At 40.5% G+C, this 22,737-nt stretch overlaps 1 protein-coding gene and 1 long non-coding RNA gene across 3 annotated transcripts; both read right to left on the bottom strand.

The window, feature by feature from the left end:
• Window positions 1-28: 28 nt before the first annotated feature.
• Window positions 29-6,907, bottom strand: tatdn1 (TatD DNase domain containing 1). 2 transcript variants are annotated; one of them, XM_011616846.2, is made up of 13 exons: window positions 6,814-6,907; window positions 6,636-6,727; window positions 5,037-5,081; window positions 4,902-4,951; window positions 4,559-4,622; window positions 4,313-4,456; window positions 3,729-3,771; window positions 3,471-3,556; window positions 3,063-3,103; window positions 1,882-1,958; window positions 858-928; window positions 411-537; window positions 29-336 (listed from the first exon to the last, which is right to left on the bottom strand). In XM_011616846.2, the coding sequence occupies exons 2-13, from the start codon at window positions 6,655-6,657 to the stop codon at window positions 228-230; spliced, it is 879 nt and encodes a 292-aa protein (XP_011615148.2). In that variant the 5' UTR covers window positions 6,658-6,727; window positions 6,814-6,907; the 3' UTR covers window positions 29-227. The 2 variants fall into 2 exon arrangements, with proteins under 2 accessions (XP_011615148.2, XP_003976019.2); XM_003975970.3 differs by having other exon boundaries at window positions 31-336; window positions 5,037-5,102; window positions 6,814-6,904.
• A 6,518-nt stretch (window positions 6,908-13,425) lies between these two features.
• On the bottom strand, window positions 13,426-16,150 carry LOC115251868 (uncharacterized). The gene is made up of 4 exons (XR_003890382.1): window positions 15,455-16,150; window positions 14,927-14,988; window positions 13,896-13,975; window positions 13,426-13,757 (listed from the first exon to the last, which is right to left on the bottom strand). It is a non-coding gene; the product is annotated as an uncharacterized lncRNA (long non-coding RNA).
• Between the last annotated feature and the right edge of the window lie 6,587 nt (window positions 16,151-22,737).

Below are 22,737 nucleotides of genomic sequence, written 5' to 3'. Positions count from 1 at the left end.
CGTGCATTTCCACTATTAAACAAATTTATCCGCATTAGTTTGTTTTATTCTATTTTTAAAGGTAACTATTACAATTACAAATAAATCTTTTAGTTAAGATGTAATTCAATGACAAAATATCTTGACATTAATGTTGGAACAGCAACAAAAGTCACAATTGCCCGAAAAAAAAAAAAAAAAAGGCAATCTAAGTCAAATGATTCCATATGATTCCTGAATCTCCAGGATTACTGAGTTGAATGAGGGAAGAAGACTTTTCTGGTGTTGTTGTAAATGATGCTTGCAAGCTCCTGTGGGTCTTCATCTCTTGCAGCTGCCATCACCTCCAGAATTTGTCTGAAACAAACAGACATCCGTTTGCTAGCATGAAAATGTATTATGCCTCTAATATAAGTCTCGACAGCACTCACATGATGTGACATGGCTCATTCCTGTCCTTTAGACAATGTCCTGCCTCCCATTTCTTTTTTGTGGGAAATGTAGTTTGGATATACTTGGATCCTGCATGTGTGTTCCTTATGCAACACCACGGAGCATCTAAACCAGGACACAAACATGAATGTATAAGGAATTATTTAACCTCCAAGGACCCGACCTCATTAACATGGTTTTTAAAATTTCCCCCACTAAGAAGATTTATTCTATATAGAACTACTAAGTTAATACATTCCAAAATGTGATATCCACACAATTGTAAGCCAGGACTTAGGAGGCTCAGTTTTATATTAATAAAATTAATCTAAAGCACATCTTAAGATGAAGCAATAGAAATGTGTCACTTTGAATGTGATTAAGTAATAACAAATAAAGGTACTGTTAACATCAGCCTTTATTGTCCCGTTTCACCAGAAACTCACCTGTTTCTATCATCAGCCTGTCTGATGGAACCGATTTCATTGCTTCCACATTCGCCTCAGTTTTCAATGAACTAAGTGAAAAAACACAGGTGAAACTTTGCTGTTGCTTTGAAACAGGTCAAATAATTCTGCACACCAAAATCCCAAATAATTGAAGTCATAATTCTGTCAAATTATACAAATAAAATCCAATCCTCCATCAAGAGTATTGCAACACTTTAACTCTTGTGTTGTGTGGCTTTAACTCTCGTTTGACATTAATGTTCACTCTAGTTACACTACACTGTAAAATAGACACAGGAAGCATTTTATGAAAAAGAAAACATGGACATTTTTAATGTATCAACATTGATGAATTTTACAATAGAGGGATGGTAATTTACTAATCCGATAACAATTAAATGACTGCCACCATGGTGACAAATTTAGAATGTCATATTGTATGTACATACATCCACTATATCCATCCCCCAATAATACCGTATCTATGAGCTCTTGCTAGCAAATTGTGGTAATATAGATAAAAAGGGACCATTTTGAAAAAGCTAAAAAAAAAAGTGGCATTCAGTTTAGTTTTGCTTTGCTTTAGGGTTGGGGTTGGGGTTAGGGTTGGGGTTGGGGTTGGGGTTGGGGTTAGGGTTAGGGTTAGGGTTGGGGTTGGGGTTGGGGTTAGGGGTTGGGGTTGGGGTTAGGGTTGGGGTTAGGGTTAGGGTTGGGGTTGGGTTTAGGGTTGGGTTGGGGTTTAGGGTTAGGGTTGGGGTTAGGGTTGGGGTTGGGGTTGGGGTTAGGGTTAGGGTTAGGGTTAGGGTAGGGGTTAGGGTTGGGGTTGGGGTTAGGGTTAGAGTTGGGGTTAGAGTTGGGGTTGGGTTAGGGTTGGGGTTAGAGTTGGGGTTGGGGTTGGGTTTAGGGTTGGGGTTAGAGTTGGGGTTGGGGTTGGGTTTGGAGTTGGGGTTGGGTTTAGGGTTGGGGTTAGAGTTGGGGTTGGGGTTAGGGTTGGGGTCAGGGTTATCCCACCCACTCTCACCATCCATTAATTCCGATGTAAAGGTCCATGTCGATGAAGGCTGCAGCTTCCCGAGCATCCCCATCAAATGAGTGCACCTGACAGAAAACATCAAAAAAGGAATAACGTGAAGAAAGAATTCCTTTCAAGAAAAACCCTTACAATGACCTACTTACACACCCTTTAACTGATACGTTGTGGAAGAACCTTTTCATTTTATTGCAGCAGTCAACATTTGGCAATATTTTACACAAGTGCTCCTGATCTGTCCGATTGTGGGGAAATCTCGTGTACAGCTCCCTTCAAATCACCATTCAGAAGTCTAATTGAATTCAGCTTTAGGCTCTGGGTGGGGCATTCGGAAAATAACTTTCCATTGGCGCCATCCTTCAGTTGATGTGGATGTATGCTTTGGACTTTTGAAAAACTTTAACATGAAAATGCTCTGTAACGTTCCAACAGAAGCATGAAGGCGTTGCGACAGTGCCGGACTTCCAGTTCCTGGGAATGTCCATATTGTGCCACATTTTCTCCACTTGATGATGAATATCTTCACAGTCTTACATGTGTAGATAATGCCGTGGGAATGTTTTATACCCTTTCCCAGACCTTTCAACGCTGAGATCCCTGTGGTGCTATTGAAGCTCTCTGGAATATGGCTTTGGCTGGAAAATGCAACAAATAATATGCTACTAAAAAAATATGCAAAAAATAATGGCTGGTAAATATCCTTATAACTGGGGATGTGGCTATGTAAAACAAATTAGTCACATTTGAACTAGCCACATCCCTAATATGCAACTGCATTTCTTTTATTTTCTTTCACCTAAAAGAGTCACACCTTGTTTTCAGTTGAACTGTTTATGTTATTGGTCGAATTGAACATTTTTGGTTTTTTTAAACCAGGAGTGTATTGACTTTTAATAGCTGCTGTATGAAATACCTGTTTTTTTAAATTTGAGAATATATATAGAATAAATCATTCCAAGGTCATTCGATCATTCCAAATCCATGAAATGGATATAGGACAAGAGAAACAAGAGAAAAGTTTAGGATGCTATTATAATATACTAATATGTCCAACTTGTGAACCTAATGCATTTAAAAACACATGTTTTGGACATATGTAGTAAAACAAAAAGATTCCCAACATGACTATGACTACAGTGAAGTGGACAGTATCCTTGTTCAAACACACTCACCACTCCTCCAACACACCGATCTCTGTTGGTCCTCATGATGTCTGCCAACATGGAGAAAACAATGGTCAAAAGGTTCCTCTCAAAATCCCTCTCATACTGTAGTTGTGCTGCCTGTGGCGTATCGGAGATGTTCTGGCACGGGACGCACTCTTGTAACTTAAAATATTTGGCATCATCACAGACAACTAGAAAAGTGCTGTATAAATACAGCCATAAAATACATTTTTAGGTACTTGCACTTTACTTGTTATATTTACTTATTATTTTAGCTTTCACTCACAACTTTATATAATAATTCGGAAAAAAAATCAGACAGTAAACTATCACTGTTCAATATGTACTTTTACTTTATGTTTCGTTAACATGTTTAAGCAAAAGAATATACAGTATTTAGATGTACAAACATACCAATGAATGCTTGATGGGCATTTCTGCAGTGGAGGAACATGGGGAGGTTCGTCTCCTCTGCTACCTCAAACTGCTTCTCAAAGTACCTGCATCAAATCAGTAAAAGGAAAATCAAGTTATTCTGTAAACACGACAACAGTTTAGCCAGAAAGAATATTTCTAAACCTGATAAATTCCATCCGTACTGTATTTTTATGAGTAAAATGGGGTTAAATTTTCCCTTTGACAATATATTGTATATGGATAGACTTGACTTACTTGACTTGAGTTTCTTTCGGGCAGAATTCCAACCTGTCAAAATCTGGCAAAAATATTAAGAACACCCTTAATAATATGAACATTGAAGGTCATTATTATCATTCGGAAGTGGCCCTTTTTGCTCACGAGCCCAGTTGTGGTGAGGCATTTGATACTTGTCAGTCTGCAATAAATCATTTTTCTGACAGTATCTTTGAATTAAACAGGGTTCTCTCTTGAAAAATGAAATGTTAATGTATGTTGTTGTTTTTTTAATACATTTTCAGCAATAGATGGAGTGTTTATACCACATTATATTTAATAAAATGTTTGGGACTTTAACAGACAACAAAGCATGAATATTTGAGATTTATTATACAAATTATTTCACAGAAACAACAGTATCAAAATTCACATTTAATTGTTGACTGCTAGCATAATTTGCACGCTTTGTGTAACGTTAGGGCTGATCTTGTATTATTTAAAAACTGGAACAGTTTCCTGGCATATTAGTCGTACAATTGGACAAGCCTGGTGTTGAGAGGAGATGGAGATGTGTGATGACCCCTGACCCCTTTATTGTGTGTAGCATGCACAATACATACCTAGTCCACACTCACCAACAGCCACCACTTTTCCTCTGTGTTTTGCTGCCAGCTCTTTCAGACCTGAAAGGTACTGAGATTCACAATTCTGCTCAAAATCACAGCAGCGAGTGGGATGGCAGCCAACGGTGCAGTAGAAGTCCTCTTTAAAAAAAGAAAGCAGAAAGAGCTTTAGATTGAAAGTAAAAACCAACATCCATAATGACAAATTTTGACTAAAAGATTAGCTTGTTTTCTATGCATTACCCCTGCTCTCAGCTAGATTAAGGGCATTCTTGCTGTCTTCAAGACTCCCCCCTGTGATGATAAACTGTGCCACAGTACATTTTCATTATTGAGAAATTACACTGAAAACTTTTAATTTTACGACATCAAGAGTGAACAACATTTTTTCCCTGGGAACAAAAATATTTCTGCCTTTTTGTAGTTGAACAAATACTGGAATTTAAAGCAGAGATCTGCACTTTTTCCATTAATTTAATGTTGGAATTCTTACATACAAACATACAACTATGATAAATCAATGACATGCTAACCCAGTTCAAAAAGATTTTCAAATGATCCTCTTATAGGAAAATAAGGGACTTACTTTTTCCACACCAACTTTTAGGGCTCTGTCAATGATCTGGTTAAAATCATCTACAAAATACGTAAACGCATAAAAGCTGAGTTCATATTAACATTTGGAATCAGTCGATAGGACAAAAATTTGCAAGCTTCTTACCTTCATGTTTCTGCTTCCCTCTGTAAAGGCCCCTAAACATAGGATCTGTCAGATTGATGCCAATATCTGAGAAGCAGTTATTTATTATTATATATCATTGTGACAATCTTTTAATGTAACAAAATAGATTTAGGAAAATGCCTCATAATCAAAGAGAATTAATAAGTAATCAAAGTTTTTTTTTAAAAAAGAGAAGAAGAAGAAAAAGGTACTGGAGGAACACATAGACTGCAATTAATTAGAGCCTAAGAGCATCAGAACTACCTGGAAAAAATCCCAACCCATAAACGCAATAGAACCCTAACCCTAACCCTGACCCTAACCCTGACCCTAACCCTAAAGTATGTAGTCAATAGAACCCTAACCCTAACCCTGACCCTAACCCTGACCCTAACCCTAAAGTATGTAGTCAATAGAACCCTAACCCTGACCCTAACCCTGACCCTAACCCTAAAGTATGTAGTCAATAGAACCCTAACCCTGACCCTGACCCTAACCCTAAAGTATGTAGTCAATAGAACCCTAACCCTAACCCTGACCCTAACCCTAATGTATGTAGTCAATAGAACCCTAACCCTAACCCTGACCCTAACCCTGACCCTAACCCTAAAGTATGTAGTCAATAGAACCCTAACCCTGACCCTAACCCTGACCCTAAAGTATGTAGTCAATAGAACCCTAACCCTAACCCTAAAGTATGTAGTCAATAGAACCCTAACCCTAACCCTAACCTTAACCCTAACCCTCTAACCCTAACCCTAATGCCGGGTTCACACTGGATACCCAAGTGCTGCAAATAGTCCCAGCTGGTATTTTGGCCGCCTGGTCTATTTTGTGTGTTCAGGAGACATCTGAACGTGTGTGACAGAACATGAGTCCAGGAATCCTGAGTCCAGGAATCCTGTATGTTGCCATATGAGACCACTCATACAGTAGCTGAGTTACTTGTGCTTTTGACTAAGACCACACGCGTGTTACATACATCATATCAACTGCGTCACACTTGATTCTCGCAACCTCTGAACAAAATGCTGATTTCCAAAAAATGGTTTTAGGTTGACAGACAGGTCCTTGTTCATGACTTTGCTGGTCAATTTAGATTTTAAGCGGTCCTGGTTTCCAGCTGTAAATGCACCAACAAGATGCTTGCTGATGCTGTAGGAGATGTTATTCTGGACTGGGTCCTTTTACTTACGTTGCAGTGTTGAGTAACTGACTGAAAACTACAAAATGGTATCAGTGCACACTTAATGCTGGGGGAAATGTTCAAATATCGATTTGATATGACTAAAAATAAAATATAAACATGAGGGTTTCCATCGACTCCTGTCCAATAAAAAAAAGACATGAAAAATTACAGCCTTTACAGCTGACTGTATCTCAAGAAAACAAAAATAGCTATATAAACGTTATCCACGATTCTATTTATACAAATAAGTTGGTCATACTTTTTTAGCCAATTTCCCATTGGGAAGTTTCGTGTGCGCATATAGCCTCGAGAAGTGAATCATTTTCAAATCCATTTTGTTGAAAAGCTTGAATACATCACGAACCCATGTTTTGCTAAGACCTAACCCTGCCAAATAAATGCGTACTTACCTATGAATTTGTAATGATCCATGATTGTACAGCACTTATGAAATTATCCAACAGCACACGCCGCTGTCAGCCATGCAAACATACCGTAAGTACTATAGCAGAGAGAAAGCACATTCATTTATCTTTGCCTGGTTGTCAAGATTTAGGATGATTCGTTTATTGTTGGTCAATTACTCACGTTCAAATCAATATTTGAAATGCATGCCATTTACTTAACAAACTTAAAACAAACAAACAAACAAAAAACCGACCCCTTTTCGCAGTAATAATACATTACGGTAACGACAAAAGACCGGAAGGAAGTACGACAGCCAGTTTCATTGATTACTTTTTTAAAATAAACTTTATTAACCATACGATTGAAATTTTTTACGTTGACGTAAAGGTTTAGCATATCTGCAAATAAATGAGAAAACGGAAGAAAATTAGTCGACAAATAAATAATAGAGAAAAATAACCCTACAAAATAAAAGTAACCATGCTGGGATTACAAGAAAAAAAAATCAATCCAAACTGAAAACATTAAAATGGCAGCAGATTCTCAAGTTCTTGTTTTTTGTTGGGTTTTTTTTTTGCAGAGACTGAAAATATAGTTCTAGGTCTTTCATAATAACAAAAGACATTTGCTTTGGTAGTTTACATTTGTAGATGTAAAATTAGATTGCAGGTGTTGCAGCATATTTTATAAAACCAAAAAGTATATTTTTCAAACGCAGATTAAAGTCAATGATGTTATCCAGGATAAATGTACATATAGCTCGCCACAATTTATGAGAATATGTTCAATTCCAAAACAATTTATTTGAAATAAAAAGGCTCTGAAAGGGTTTCCACATTGTCCCAAATCCACTTTGCCTTGGTTCGCTAGGTTAGGGTTAGCCAGTTGCTACCACTGAAGAGAATTGTGTTTACCTTGTTATCATGTGTTGTACCATATAATTCTGTTTTCTGTTAGAAGTACTTTAGAAGTTAGGAATGGTAGAATCATTAGCAAGTTTAATAAAGATTAGTGACCCTTCATTGACAGGATTGTTGTTTAGACAGTTGTAATCTCAGGAGACAATCAGGCTGAAGGGGTTAAACAGACATCGTAAAATGGGACAGCAGAGTGGTGTTGATAAGCTCATCTGCAGGAAGAATGTGAATTTTGGCCTGGCCATTTGGGAAACACCGGAGAACAAGGACTGTACCAACATCCAATGGGACTGGAAGAAGAAGACGAGGTCATCCAAGAAGAAGGACTGTATTGGACTGTATGAGCATTGATAATTCGCATCTGTGTTTCTATAAAAGATTGGGTCAAGGGATAGTTAGGGGGTCAGACTTCATGCCTTGACAATTGACTCTGTTATTGTAGGGTTATGAACTGGCCGGGGCTCTGTAATGTTTGTATCTTGAATTGGTTCTATTTGCTAAATACATTTTGAAATTGGCATTTTTCTTCTTGAAGTCTTCATTCAAAGAATACGCAGATCGGCAGTGACACATGTGAGCTATTGCGATCCAACACCACACACAGTCCTGTTTAGACTACATGATTTTTAACCATATGTACGTTTTTGCTCTTCTCCCACAAGATAGCTCAGTTGTGATTTAGCATGTAGATAGCAAGCTGGCCTATGGGATCTGTATATGAGCTGTGTTTCGCTTATATTTTGCCGACCTGGAAGCTAACCCTAACCCTAACCCTGGAAGCAAAAGCTAACCCTAACCCTAACCCTAACCCTAACCCTGGAAGCAAAAGCTAACCCTAACCCTAACCCTAACCAACCTGGAAGCTAACCCTAACCCTAACCAACCTGGAAGTTAACCCTAACCCTAACCAACCTGGAAGCTAACCCTAACTCTAACCCTAACCAACCTGGAAGCTAACCCTAACCCTAACCCTGGAAGCAAAAGCTAACCCTAACCCTAACCAACCTGGAAGCTAACCCTAACCCTAACCCTAACCCTAACCAACCTGGAAGCTAACCCTAACCCTAACCCTAACCCTAACCAACCTGGAAGCTAACCCTAACCCTAACCCTAACCCTGTCATGGTCCTAGTTTTCTTGTTATTGAGTGCCGCATTTTCATTCTCTCTCATCCTCATCTGGGCAGAAGACTGTCAGGAGCAGCTGCCAGCCAATGACAATCAGCTCTCTTTTAAAGGCCGGTCATGGTTTCCCACAAGTCCAAGTTCATTCTCCACGTTACCGTCTGTGCCAGTACCATGTTTTCCATGTTTTTTACCTTCATGATTTTTCCTCCTTTGACAGGCTTATCTGTGCCTCTCTCAAATTTTTCTATTTTTCAGTGCCTACTGAAGAGAGCCAGTCTCGGCACTTGCTGCTGTTCCGAGTTTTTCCTTTTTTTCCCAGATGTGCTGTGAAAGCCAAAGTAATTAATGCACTAATGTAATCCACAACCTAACTTTAGATGTACGATATTGCAATATCCGAGGTGTAGCCAACTGTGTTGCTACTTAAATGTAATCACAATTAAATAATAAGTATTAACATGTGGTAGCTTAATATCAATTATGCTTTTATTGTGACACAAGGGGTGGGCAGGGTGTACAAATTGAACATAATAAAATGTTACTCAACCACTCCACCTGGAGTAAGGCTTTCTACAGCTGCAACTGTATGAATGCTTATCTGGGGAAAGATGGCAGATGTGTCAGTTACGCTTTGTTAAGTTATGCGTTAGATATTGTTCATTTTTTCATGGTGGGAGTATTTTAAATGGTTATATTGTGGGGGAGATATGTGTCAGAGGGCAGTAATTGGGTATTCACTTCACGTCACTAATGTAATAATTAATAATTAACTTTTTCAGAGAGAGTGAGAAACACCAAGGTGCCGGTTGAGCAGTCTTTGTCTGCCCTGGGTGCAGTTTGAGTGAGAAGCACAGAGGTGCTACTGGTTTTCAACCTGTTTATGAAGTTGAAGTCAAATCAAATAATGGACCAAGATGAATTGAGTTGATTCCTGAGTCCTCTGTGCTGAGCCTAGTTGAGTTCAGGCAGATGAACTCATAATAACTCGACAGGCTTAACGTCCCTACGCAGACCGGGTGGACTTTTGTGAAATTAGCAGACATGTAATATGTTCTAGTTTGAAAGGGAGGGCTCTGCTGTCTGCCTTCTTGTTTTGGAAGCAAGAACAGTTTCCTCAGACACCTGTGTCATCTTTCTGTTCTCCCTCATCGAAGGATCAACTTGGCTTATCATGAGTACAACGTAAGGTAAGGTTCTGCAAAAATAAGGAATTGAAGATGAAGTTTTCTTCGAAGCCTGCTACAGTCTTGCTCTAGAACCACATATGTCTTAAAATGTTTGTGATAGACTATGGGATGCTCTAGATGGGAATGTTTGATTGGGTGGGCGGCAATGTTGAGCTAAGCTCAAGCTTCAGTTTCCTGCCTTCCTGTAATAGAGCACTGCTGGGCAGAGTATCTAGGCACAGAGGTGTCAGTCAGTGTCCTGAAGCCCTGCTGGATGCTGGGCTAGGTATCAGTTGTCTTTGGGCTTCCTGGAGCAAGCTTCAGGTTCATGCCACAGTAGATTTGTACTGGCTGTTTAATTTACTCTGGAGAAGGCCCGTGGCTCTCTGTGGCTCCAGTATACTTTAGTTTAATGGCTACCTATAATAGAGTAATGCTGGGAAGATTGTGAAGCTACAGAGATGTCTAATGGCTTCCTGAAACTCCAACATACTTTAAGTTCATTACTGCCTGCATTAGAGAGAGATGCTTCCAGATTATTCGGTTTTGGAAAAAGCCTGGAGCTCAATTCTGCTTTTGGGTTAGGGTTAGGCACCCCCACCCGGACCACAAGCAGCAGGGCCGAACTGCTTCTATTACTGTTGTTGTTGTTGCTGCTGTAGTCGTTGTGTCTTAATCAAGATAAGTCAACACTAGATGGCACTGTATTCCTGTCGAAATGATTCCCATTATCTAGCAGCGGTTGTACACAGGTTAGGTTGTACCTAACCCTAACCCTAACCCTAACCGAAACCCTCTAACCATAACCCTAACCTAACCATAACCATAACCATAACCCTAACCCTAACCCTAACCGTAACCTAACCCTCTAATCATAACCGTAACCTAACCCTAACCGTAAACTAACCCTAACGCTCTAACCATAACCCTAACCTAACCCTCTAACCATAACCCTAACCTAACCGTAACCGTAACCCTAACCCTCTAACCATAACCCTAACCTAACCCTCTAACCCTAACCTAACCCTAACCCTCTAACCTAACCCTAACCCTCTAACCCTAACCCTAACCTAACCCTAACCTAACCCTAACCTTTCTGCAGCTCTGTAAACCATTTGTTCATTTTCTTTCTTCCTTTTGCATCATTTGTCTTGCCCATTAACAACGTAGAATTTTCCAGCATCTCTGCAATTATCCTGAAAGCCTTTGAGTGAAACTGCTGATGCTCATTTCATTTTGGGATTTTATAAACAATAAGGCTAAATGTGACAGTTATGTGTTACAAGTACAGTTAAATTTAAAAACAACAAAAATCACAGAAGCAGATACTCAAATCACAGGAAGGATTTTGTATTAAAACTCAATGAGGGGACACAATTTTTGGCAGTTTAATACACAGCGAAGCATGGTCAACATCAAATTCTATAGATACTACTTCACCACTGGATCAAATTTGGCCATGACCACTTCTTTTAGGAAAATGCCCCTTTATGGAGTTATAATAATAATAATAATAATAATAATAATAATAATAATAATAATAATAATATGTACTTTAAAAAAATTAACATGCTTTAGACAATATGAATTGTAACACAACAGACAACTAGGGTTAAAAATTCTACACCCCTGCCATATGGGTAAAAAGGGAATATCATCTTGATTGACAATTAAAAGTAGGAAAATGTTAGTTAGTCAGATGTAGACACCTACTGAGTAGGTTTAATATTTATATGTAATCCTAAAATAGTAAAGACACATCCATGTCATCCAGCTACAGAAATGTAGAACTTGTTATTTGCTGATTAGCCTGCAACTTTCAGGGTTAAGGTTAACTGTTTTAATAACTGATGCGGCATCAGTGATACCGTACAACTGATGTAACGGTGGAATGGGAGAGACAGTTCCCAACCTGTACTTCATTAGGGTTAGGGTTAGGGTTAGGTGTGGCTAATCCTAACCACACCTTCTAAGAGGAGCTGAAAAATGTTTTTGGGTTGAGTGACCAGAACTAACATGACACGCAGCTTGATGGCATCTAAGTAGGGCAAAAGAATGGTGGTCTATTACTCTATTGACTGGGCAATGGGAGACAGCTGTGAGTGGGGAGGGACCTGTCACTGCACCTGTTTGAAGCAGACCTCTACTCCACCTCAGGCTCCTGTGCCTCTGCTGCCACCCCTCCACGACCCCACGCACCCTCCACACCGGCCCTACGACTGTGCCATTGATCTTTTGCCACCCAAGGTCCATTTGTATGCCATTGGTCATGCCTTTCTGACAGTCCAGGCCCTGATCACTGACATTCTGCAGGATATGCCAAACACACACCGGTCCAGCTGTTTCATGTCCACCACAGGATTCCACCTATTTTGATGTGCCCAGTTCCCAGCATTCGCCCCAGAAGTTTCTTATCCTTCTGCATGCGCTTTCATCCATTGCCAATGAACCCAGGTCCAAGCACAGACCAGCCTTTTGCATTCAGTGCACCACTCCACCACTTGAGCCAGGCTGAGGCCAGTCCTTCCGCTCCATGTGGAATCTGAGAAGTTTACTCCCAGGTTCATCAGCTCTTTAGAGTCAACGGGCCAATGTTGGTGAGGCTTCAACTGACTCAGCCCCTGCAAACCTTCCATGTCTCAAGGGTTAAACTGGTCCATGAAGGTCCCCTGTCTCCAGCTGTTTCACCTGTTCCTCCTCACAGGGTCATCAACGGATGTCCAGTGTATTTAGTGTAATGCTGGATCTGTTCCTGCCTCCGTGGGGACTGGGGCCAGAGGGTGGGGGGATTCATTACTTGGTGGACTTCTCTTTACCTTCACCTCACCACCAGTAGGCATATTTATATATTACATTACATTATATTATATTATTATAGTATAATCATTATTTGTAGTTAGTTTGATTGGGCATTAGGGTTTGGAATAACCCTTTACATTTTAATCTATGAGCTTATACATTTTAGGAGTAATATGTGATATTGAAACATTCTTCCTAAAGTTTTCCTAAAGTTGAGAAATGTCAGCTTTCTGCAGCTGGATCAGTTCCTTGTAAATCTGCAATATACAAGGACAACGCCTGCAGTACTTAGTGTCCTTTAATTTGCATTTACATAGTAGGTTAATCATTATACTATATGTCCTGTTAATTTAACTTCCCCTTCTGTGTCTCTGGACAGTTTGCTGTTTGGCTGTTAGAGAGATTATTAAGCATATGTGTAATGTATTGTGTGTACTATGTGCAAAAAATATTTAACAGTAGCCCATTTTTATTCTCATAAAGGACACATTTATTTTTTACTATAGATTGGTCAAGATTTCTGTACTGAGCCTGCCAAATAACTAAATATAATACAAATCAATAACATACTAGAATGAAATCTATTTATTTTGTTGACACTAATGACCCATTTGTCTGTATGTATCGGAATGGGATTGATATCTGACATCCCATAATAAACCAGTGTCTCCCAGCATGGTGTCCCACTGTTATGTCAGAAATGGTCTCACTGTTCAGATGATTGAAATTACAAGATTTTAGAAATACTGACAACTTTTATTCCCCGGATTAAATAATTCTGCTTGAGAACATCTGAAAGTGCCACTGCCTGAACTGTGGGTCCCCCTGTAAAAAGCCCACACCTCTCCCCATTATGCCATGCTAAATTATGATTTTTTTAAAAATATGAGAGGAATTTGTTATAGAGTTAGAGAAGTAGGAATTTGTTTTTTGTACAAATTGGGGATGGGAAATGGGCGGCTCCTTCACGGTATACACACGACGGGGCTCCACTCGGCCAAATAATTAGCCCGTGTAGAAGGACAAAGGCTTTTATTTGCCTAAATTTCATACATCATTGCTTGGCTACATCATCACTGCATTGCCGCGGATCATCTGAACTTCAGCAGTCATAAACTGATAATGAAAAGAGTAAACAAGAGCAATCCATGAGGCTTTTTATCAATTCTACAAAAGATTGTAGAGCTGTGAACATTTAGACAAAATTAAATACCCTCTTCTAGGCGAACATGTTGAAACAAGTTAAAGGCATACCAGTTGAGGTACAGCGACGCTGATTGTCCTGGGGGGGATGAAAGGTGACCCGGTGATCAAGAACCTGAATGACGCCGTCCCTTGATATTCAAAGAAGCATACATATACAAATATCTATACATTAACCTTGCCTTCCCCACAGCATATAGATGCAAGCCTTATAACTTTAGCACATAGGCTAATATATACACAACAGTAGATAGCAATGATAGGTTCACCACCTCTGCAACCAACAGCTCTTTGTCCAATCTCAACTTGTGAATAAAACATGTAAAACCCAGCAAGATGTAGTCGCAATTTCTCCAGAATGACCTTGATTCTCTAACTGAAATCATAGTCCATAATCTACCCCCTCATCCAGCAATCACTCGAGTCTTACTTTCGAATACAAATATTAAGTTATCATGCGATATAAAATGGTTAAACAAAAGCAAGAAAAAATAGGTTAAAATAGCATAAGGTAAGATAAACTGTTAATCCTGCATTGCGGAATAGAATGTAAGGAAACATTTTAAAATGGAAACCAGATGTACCGGCGATACAAATACAGTAAAATGACTACAGTACTAATGTAAACAAGAACAGATTAAATTAATTATAAAACTCATATATAAATGCCCACCAAATGAAAATAAGGACACATTTCAACACGTCAATGACTAAACTAAAATTTCTTTATTAAAATTCCTGCAAGGCCTAAATTTAGAAATAAGTAGGAGCAATATATTTTTTGCTCTTTTAAATTAGTATCTCTTTTCACCTCTGTTGTTCTGTTTGGAAGGAAGAAATCTGTGTGTGGCCATTGTCGGCGTGATGGCACCGCTTCTCCACAAATTTCTTTGAGGGATTAAATTGATTGATTGAGGTGAACTCCTGGTACAAAATGTATATACATATTTATATAGCTGTCATTGTGGGCATAGGCAATGCCATAGGGAGAGCAGGAAAGGTGCTTGAGCAGCATCCTTAATGCTATAACACCAGTTAAAACCGTACAACCATAATAAGTAATGTGAAACAGAGAGCATTACCGGCTTGGAGGTCACCCGGCTCAACAAGAATGGTGCATCAGATGGTGATGGACCAGGGAAACCTGAGTAGAAATAGGCAGTGCAAATGGAATAGGGATGAGAAGAAGGAATTGTTATAATGCTAATACACCAGTGACCCTAGACTCTAGGGTCACTGGTGTATTAGCATCTCTAGGGCCTAGAGAGATGGTGTGCATGTATCAGATGTGGGAATGGAACCTTTGATACCCATTATCTAATCTATGAAATAACTAGTAGCTCATTGTTCCAACTAGTAGCTCTGTGAAGCACTATGGACACCAATGAACAATTGCCACTGAAACAAGCAATATACAGTATAGCATCAATGGTCGTTGAGGTACTTGGCACAAAGCTAAACACCAGCCATAACCAACAAGATCCTGCATGGGTTAGGGTTAGCAGTAAATAACTCTGAACTTCATGAAGAAAAATGTGCCGCACATGCCACCACCTCCATAGTCAGGAAGGCACAGCAATGCCTCTACTTCTTCACCCATTTGAGCTTACCTTGCCTTCTGCCTGAACCACCATTTACAATGGTGCTATTGCAATTCCAGAAGCCCCTCAGTCTGGTATAGCAGCTGCTTTGTTGCTGACCGGAAGGACCTACAAAGGGAGGTGAGGATAGAAGATCTCTCCTTCTCATGCACATAGAAGGTCACCAGATCAGCCCAATCATCCATTCAGGATCAATGTCTGTCTCGCTGTCTCAAGAGAGCCACCAGTATCATCAAAGATCTCACTCACCCAGCAAAAGAACTGTTCAATCTCATTACCATTACCTCAACAAATCTTCAGCAGAACTTCCAGATCCAAAAAAAGCTGCTTCCCTCAACTCACACAAGAAAGGTTCATGAATGTGACAACCATGGCACGCACAAAAATTACACTACTATGGTCTTTGCATGGATAATAAGATACATATTGACTTACATTTGTTTCCCCATGCTGCTTTTTCTGTACTTGCCCAACTTACCCAATTGAATCAAATTCAAAAGAACTGTGAAATTCTCTGTAATCTATATACCTACTGTCTTTTTTGTATGTGTCGTGTTTGCTATGGAAAACCAACCGAGAGGCCAGCTTCAGACCCATTACACAAGTCACACGGCATATACCAAGGTGATGCCTATGGCAAATGCCAATCGAGCTCTGCGGTGCTGGGCAGTGAGCAGAGGGCCCACTACAGGACGCGGGCCCTCAGCCCACCCTCATGGAGCCTGTTTCTGATTGTCTGGTCAGAAACATTCCCATCAGTGGCCTGCTGGAGGTCATTTTGTAGGGCTCTGACAGTGCTCATCCTGTTCCCCCCTGCACAGAGGAGCAGATACCGATCCTGCTGAGGGTTTCAGGACCTTCTACGGCCCTGTCCAGCTCTCCTGGAGTAACTACCCGTCTCCTGGAATCTCCTCCATGCTCTTGAGACTGTGCAACCTCTGTAGCGTCCAGGTCCCGCACCATGCTATCAACAGAGATGCTGATCCAAGCCAAATGAAGAACTCGAGCAGCAGAAAGTCAGTCAGTAAAAATCAGCCAAAGGAGGTGAGGAGGGAAACGTATCAGCGGCCTCCTGGTTTGGGGGCCGTCTCATTGTTGCCCCTCTGATGCCCCTGGGGTTGATTTCATTAACAACAAAGCAGCAGCAACTGATTAACAACCCCCTCTGCTACTGAACTGACCAGATCAATATCCCAGAAGTTTGACTGATAGGTTGCTATACTCTGATTAAAAAGTGTTCCTCTCATTTTTTGAGCAGTGTATATTCTGATATGTGTATTGTATACACCCTCTGCACTATGTACAGGTATACAGGGGCTGATTATCCAATTTTTGGGGATTATTGTATATATACATCTTTTTTTGTATATTTTCTGTTATCTCAGATTTTATTATTATGTTTTTTCTGGCTGCTTTTGCTGCTGCTGTTGTGCTGTAAATTTCCCCGTGTGGGACAAACAAAGGAAATCTGAATCTGAAATAAAGTTGTCAATCACAGGGAGCCTAAGATATGATCTGCCAGCAGAGTGTCCTGACCCCTGATATGAAGAATCTCAAGATTAAACAACGCAGCAACACACCAGCGATTAAAATGAGTCACAACACCTCTCTGCCAAGTCCTAAACCTCTGGTGATAAGCTTCATGGACAAGCTCAAACACCTTAAAATTTGTTGACTTGATGAACAAATAATTCCCACATGCACTGCTGTTTAAAGATAAATACTACTCCTTAGCCATGCTGGTTATCACATACTGCAATAATGTGTATGGCCTCAGACGCACCATGGGCATCTGCCAGATGCTCACACATTTAAAAAAAAAAAGTCTCCACCAAGTAATGACTTACCTCTGATACAGAGGAACCACCTGTCAACAAATCAGTCCCTGCTCTTCTCTCACCAACCATGTGCAGCTTTTCCCTCTGTAGCTCCATTCTCATCAACTTAGTCTTAAACCGATGCACTTTCAAATTAGTCCAAACAGCCCCCTTAACCTTCCTGTCACCCACGTCAACTTTATAACGATCTAGAAATTTTAATCAGCTGATCCCTCAAGCACTCATACATGAACTGCTCAGATGCCGCCCCCCCAAATATGCCTTCACCATTTCATCCATCTTAATCCTTTTTGAGAGAAACACAAAAGTAGAGTGTGTCCAATTCTCTTGTAAACTATATGTTTTCAAGGCTTAGGTCAGAGTTCCTCCTAGCTATCTGCCTAACCAAAACCAAATTACCTAACTCCCCTCTAGTCTTCATAAGGCGTAGCGACGGGCACTCATGTACTTACAGCCTGCTGGTTGGAAGGAAGCAACCACTAAACAGGTCACCACCTTAAAACCACGAGCAGTGCTCCTCAACCATTTAAGGAAAAGGGGAAGGGAAGGCTCATGACCGCTGTACCCCAGCACCAATCACTCCCACAACAAATTATAAAGGGGCGATAGCGCTAGACCCTCAAGGAAAGAAACTCCAACAATATAATGCACACACATCTTGTCCCACTCTTGCCTCTACTTTCACCAAATTTCTCTCACCAAATGAACAAAAAGAGCCCCAAAATTTAAGACAAGTCAGGTGTGTCAACGCACTGCCAGTGGAAAAACATGTCAAAACTTTACCATGGGAATCCCCACTGAAGGAACCGAACATAACTGATGTCATTCACCACACCAGATTAATTAATTACATTCTCAAAGTACCATGTGCCACCCAATATTCAGACTGCGAAAATAACAAACTGCGCACACTCGACCAAAATGCCAGAGATGATAGGACTTCAAAATGGACAAGCCCCAAATTTTGTTATGTTTCGTCCCCAGGCCGCAGCAGAACATAGAAAAGGCTGCACAGATGCAAATCAAGTCAATAAGCTTAATTTTTGAATGCAGACCAACAACAAAAAGAAATTACCAGCATGCAACAGGTAACAAAGATGAGCGAAAGAGCCCGACAGAGCAGCGCAGCAGATTCATATCATGTAACTATTAAGAGAAATGGGGTGTTGTGGCAGAGCCTTCTTTCATTCCTATTAAAGTTGCTCAGTGACACATGTAGCAAAACATGCTCAACTTCTGGGTCTGAGAACAACACAACTGCGCATTCTCTGTACCCCTACCAATTACACAGTAGCATTTCTGAAAAGCATGTAAGACTACCGCTTGGGCTCTCCTGTGCTTATTTGACATTTTCCATGGTCGTAGCTGTCCCTTCATGAGCTTGTTAATGGGCTGATTGTAGCCAGGCCGCTGCAAACAGTGTCTGTTGTGAGGAGGCAGCGTTTAAGTAAATTATAATATAAAATGTAACAATCATAATATTTTGACAAAGACCCAACACAAGAACTAATACCAAACAGGGATGTGTTACTGTTAGAGTTGTTCGTCTGTGAAATAGTTGTGAGGACTTAAAACTCAGGTTGTAGTTAATTAAACATTGAGACCGTTAAGATGAGGTCTTCTTTTTTTTAAATGAATGTTCCTGTTGAGTCATTGAGCCATTAATGCCAAATCTGTGAATTCTGTGTGTGACATTCCAGACCAGTCTGTTCATTTTAGAATTATGTTCTCTTCAAGATATAGAACTCTGCCCAATTGTTGAGGGAGAGAAATTATTGACAGGGCTGACAACAACATAAAATCAGAAAGTTAAACACACTCCAATTAGTTGTGTACTGCTGAATGGCATTCTCAAATCTCATCTTAGATGCAATCTCTTACTTCTCCCCAATTCAGAACATGTTGGACAATGGGAGCCTTGTTGGGATAATGGGATAGCCTTAATGGAGACATATTTCCAAGATTATATCTGTATTCAGTTGCAAAGCATTTGAAGGGGGGCGTGTTGGGGAGCATTTCAGTACTCTTCCTCTGTCTATGAATAATAGTATCGTTTGCATTAAGTGAACACCAGTGGGTAAGGAGGCCCACTGTTGACCCACTAGCACTGCCAACTTTCCTTTTTCCCATCCTGCCCTTATCCATCCCTTCAAGCCAACAATTTCATTCTCCCCTGTGCCACATTCTGTACCATTGTAACTTTAGTCTAACTTTGGATAAAAACATTTCTATCTCTCTTTAAATTCAAAAGGAAAAATGATGAAGAACAAAGACAGGGGATGAGGGAGGGAAAAGAAATTCTTATAAATCCCCTCTAAAATTTGGGAAGAGTAATTTCAGTAGTGCAGTGTTTAAGGGCAAACTTTCAATTAAATCTGGAAACATGATAAACAAACAGTACCCACAGATTAGCCCACTGCAGCTATTAAAGCCTCCTTTTGTTTATTTATTGTACATTTGCTTCAGCGATATACAAGAAAGAAGGCACTATAGTTGCAGTGCCATTTTTATGCATGCTACATCTGTGCCTATAGGCAATCAGGCCTGTACTGCTTAATGTAAATTTACAATACGCTGTAAGTTTAGAGTAGAAAGAAAGAGTAAGTCTCTGCTTTCATCTGATTAGAAGAAACAAAATACCGTATTTTCTGGACCTTATGTCGCTCCAAGTCACACTAGCCAAAAAATGCATAATAAAGAAGAAAAATAGATATATAAGTCGCACTGGACTATAAGTTGGATTTTCCGAGACCAAGCTCATACATTTAATCTTGAAACCAAATTTAAAATAATAATGGATTAGCAATAGGATTACGGTATGCTAACGTAACAAATTCAGCTACATGACCCACAACGAACTGAGTACGTGGCTGCTTTGTTAACGTAACATATTAACAGTTATTCAGACAACTATAGCATAAAGAACATCCGAGCAAGTTTACCAAACAATCAAGTCTGACGAAGCAGCGCTTCTTCTTCTGCGTCGCTAAAGGAACTCGTTCCTCAGGTACACGTGCCTAGAGCGCCCTCTGGTGGTCGTCAGTATGAAAATAACGAACATGTGAAATTCTATAATAATGTTTTTATTTCACATATAAGTCACTCTGGAGTACAAGTCGCACCCCCTGACAAACTATGAAAAAATGTGCGACTTATAGTCTGGAAATTCCTCTTTTTTTTTTTTTAATGATTTATTTTTTGGTTTCTCAGTTAACTTTAGGGAGTTAACCTGTTGAGTCATTTGTAAATCAACATGTAACTGTTTATCTTACAGTAATATTAATCTTTTTAAAAAACTGTGTTAGATTTGTATGAAAATGTTAATGTTAATGCAGAAAATAAAACAATGAAAATGCTGATCATCGCTGTCTAATTTTATCTGCAAAAGGAAAGAAGGAAGCTGTTGACTCCCTGAAATCCAAGGTTTCATGTTATTATCCATTTCTTCATTTAGTACACAAAGGCAAACCCTGGTTCTCTGTGCTCTTTTCCAGGATTGAAGATTAAAGACCAATAGAGGGATGCAGTGTTAGATAAAAGCTGTGTTGGACACTCAGCCAAACCAGTGTAAGTGCAGTGAATTCAAGTGAACAGATTGTTTCCGGTCACTCAGCTCTCAGGCTGCATAACTGTCCTGTCTTCATGTTGTCCAGCACTCTCACCTTCTCTGGTCAGTTTCCTTTGTGTTCTCTTCCCACATTTGCTTTGTGTTTTGGGATTAAAGACTAGTTCTGTTCCAGATACGATAAGTGCTAAATGAAGCTTTTCTATATTACATGAGGAGCCAAAAAGATCTGCTTTGATGTCTGCTAGCATCTGTGGTGGAGGGTGAGGATCATTATTGATCAGTCTAGTATGTTTTTAGTAATCATACTGTACTATTTTTAGCCTCAAACTGAATCGACTTTTCCTTGTGACCTCCAGGCCGGAGGATCAGTCTGGGGTTGAACATTGTGGTTCTGGAGGAATTATCTGAAGCACTGTTGGATAAAGTATTGCTCCAATACCCATGTTTTCCCAGGTTTCAGAGGTAGTGTGCCATGCTGACATAAAAATTGATGATTGTTATGATCAGCTCGTGAGGATCACAACAAGTAAATTAGAAAAGGGGAAGTCCAAGCAGCACCTTGCATTTTCAGCGAGGTTTTATTCTAGTTAACAAACAAAACAAGGAAAAGGCCATGTGGCAGGTCACGGCTGCAACCCGGGGAGAGAACGAGCAGGAAGTTCAGAGCCTCTTTTAAGCCCTTCCTTGAGGTGCAGGCCAATCAGGGAGCCACACCATCTCCACGCCCAGCACCTTCAGCAGAGGGAGCCAAACCTGCTGAAACACAACCAGAACACCCAACCACACACAAGGAGAAACCACCGTGCCCTAATGTTGGCCAGGGCCATCACAATGATGCAGTTATATTTCCTTCAACTGGTCAAATCTTACTCTTTTGGTGCTGGGAACGATCAGCAGTCATTGGGACACTTCACCTTTTTGCAGCATGAAACAATTTACCTCGACAGTCAGATTAAAACCACTGTTTCTCCTTCCTTTAAAGTAGTCCACCACTATATATAGTGACAACTAATTGTTGAGATAGGGGGTGGTGGGAACTCGGTCTCTTGGGGACCGGGCTGAGAAGCAGAGGGTTTTCAGTTCAAGCCCCAGGACAGAAAAAGTGTTAGGGTTAGGGTTAGTGCTCTGGTAGGGTTAGGGTTAGGGTTAGTGCTCTGGTACGGTTAGGGTTAGGGTTAGTGCTCTGGTAGGGTTAGGGTTAGGGTTAGTGCTCTGGTAGGGTTAGGGTTAGTGCTCTGGTAGGGTTAGGGTTAGTGCTAGGGTTAGTGCTCTGGTAGGGTTAGGGTTAGGGTTAGTGCTCTGGTAGGGTTAGGATTAGTGCTCTGGTAGGGTTAGGGTTAGTGCTCTGGTAGGGTTAGGGTTAGTGCTCTGGTAGGGTTAGGGTCAGTGCTCTGGTAGGGTTAGGGTTAGTGCTCTGGTAGGTTTAGGGTCAGTGCTCTGGTAGGGTTAGGGTTAGTGCTCTGGTAGGGTTAGGATTAGTGCTGTGGTAGGGTTAGGGTTAGTGCTCTGGTAGGGTTAGGGTTAGTGCTCTGGTAGGGTTAGGGTCAGTGCTCTGGTAGGGTTAGGGTTAAGGTTAGTGCTCTGGTAGGGTTAGGGTTAGTGCTCTGGTAGGGTTAGTGCTCTGGTAGGGTTAGTGTTAGGGTTAGTGCTCTGGTAGGGTTAGGGTTAGTGCTCTGGTAGGGTTAGGGTTAGGGTTAGTGCTCTGGTAGGGTTAGGATTAGTGCTCTGGTAGGGTTAGGGTTAGTGCTCTGGTAGGGTTAGGGTTAGTGCTCTGGTAGGGTTAGGATTAGTGCTCTGGTAGGGTTAGGGTTAGTGCTCTGGTAGGGTTAGGGTTAGTGCTCTGGTAGGGTTAGGGTCAGTGCTCTGGTAGGGTTAGGGTTAGTGCT

This window comes from Takifugu rubripes, chromosome 12 (genome assembly GCF_901000725.2).
Source record: "Takifugu rubripes chromosome 12, fTakRub1.2, whole genome shotgun sequence".
NCBI classification, from domain to species: domain Eukaryota; kingdom Metazoa; phylum Chordata; class Actinopteri; order Tetraodontiformes; family Tetraodontidae; genus Takifugu; species Takifugu rubripes.
This window is presented reverse-complemented; position numbering and strand designations above follow the sequence as displayed.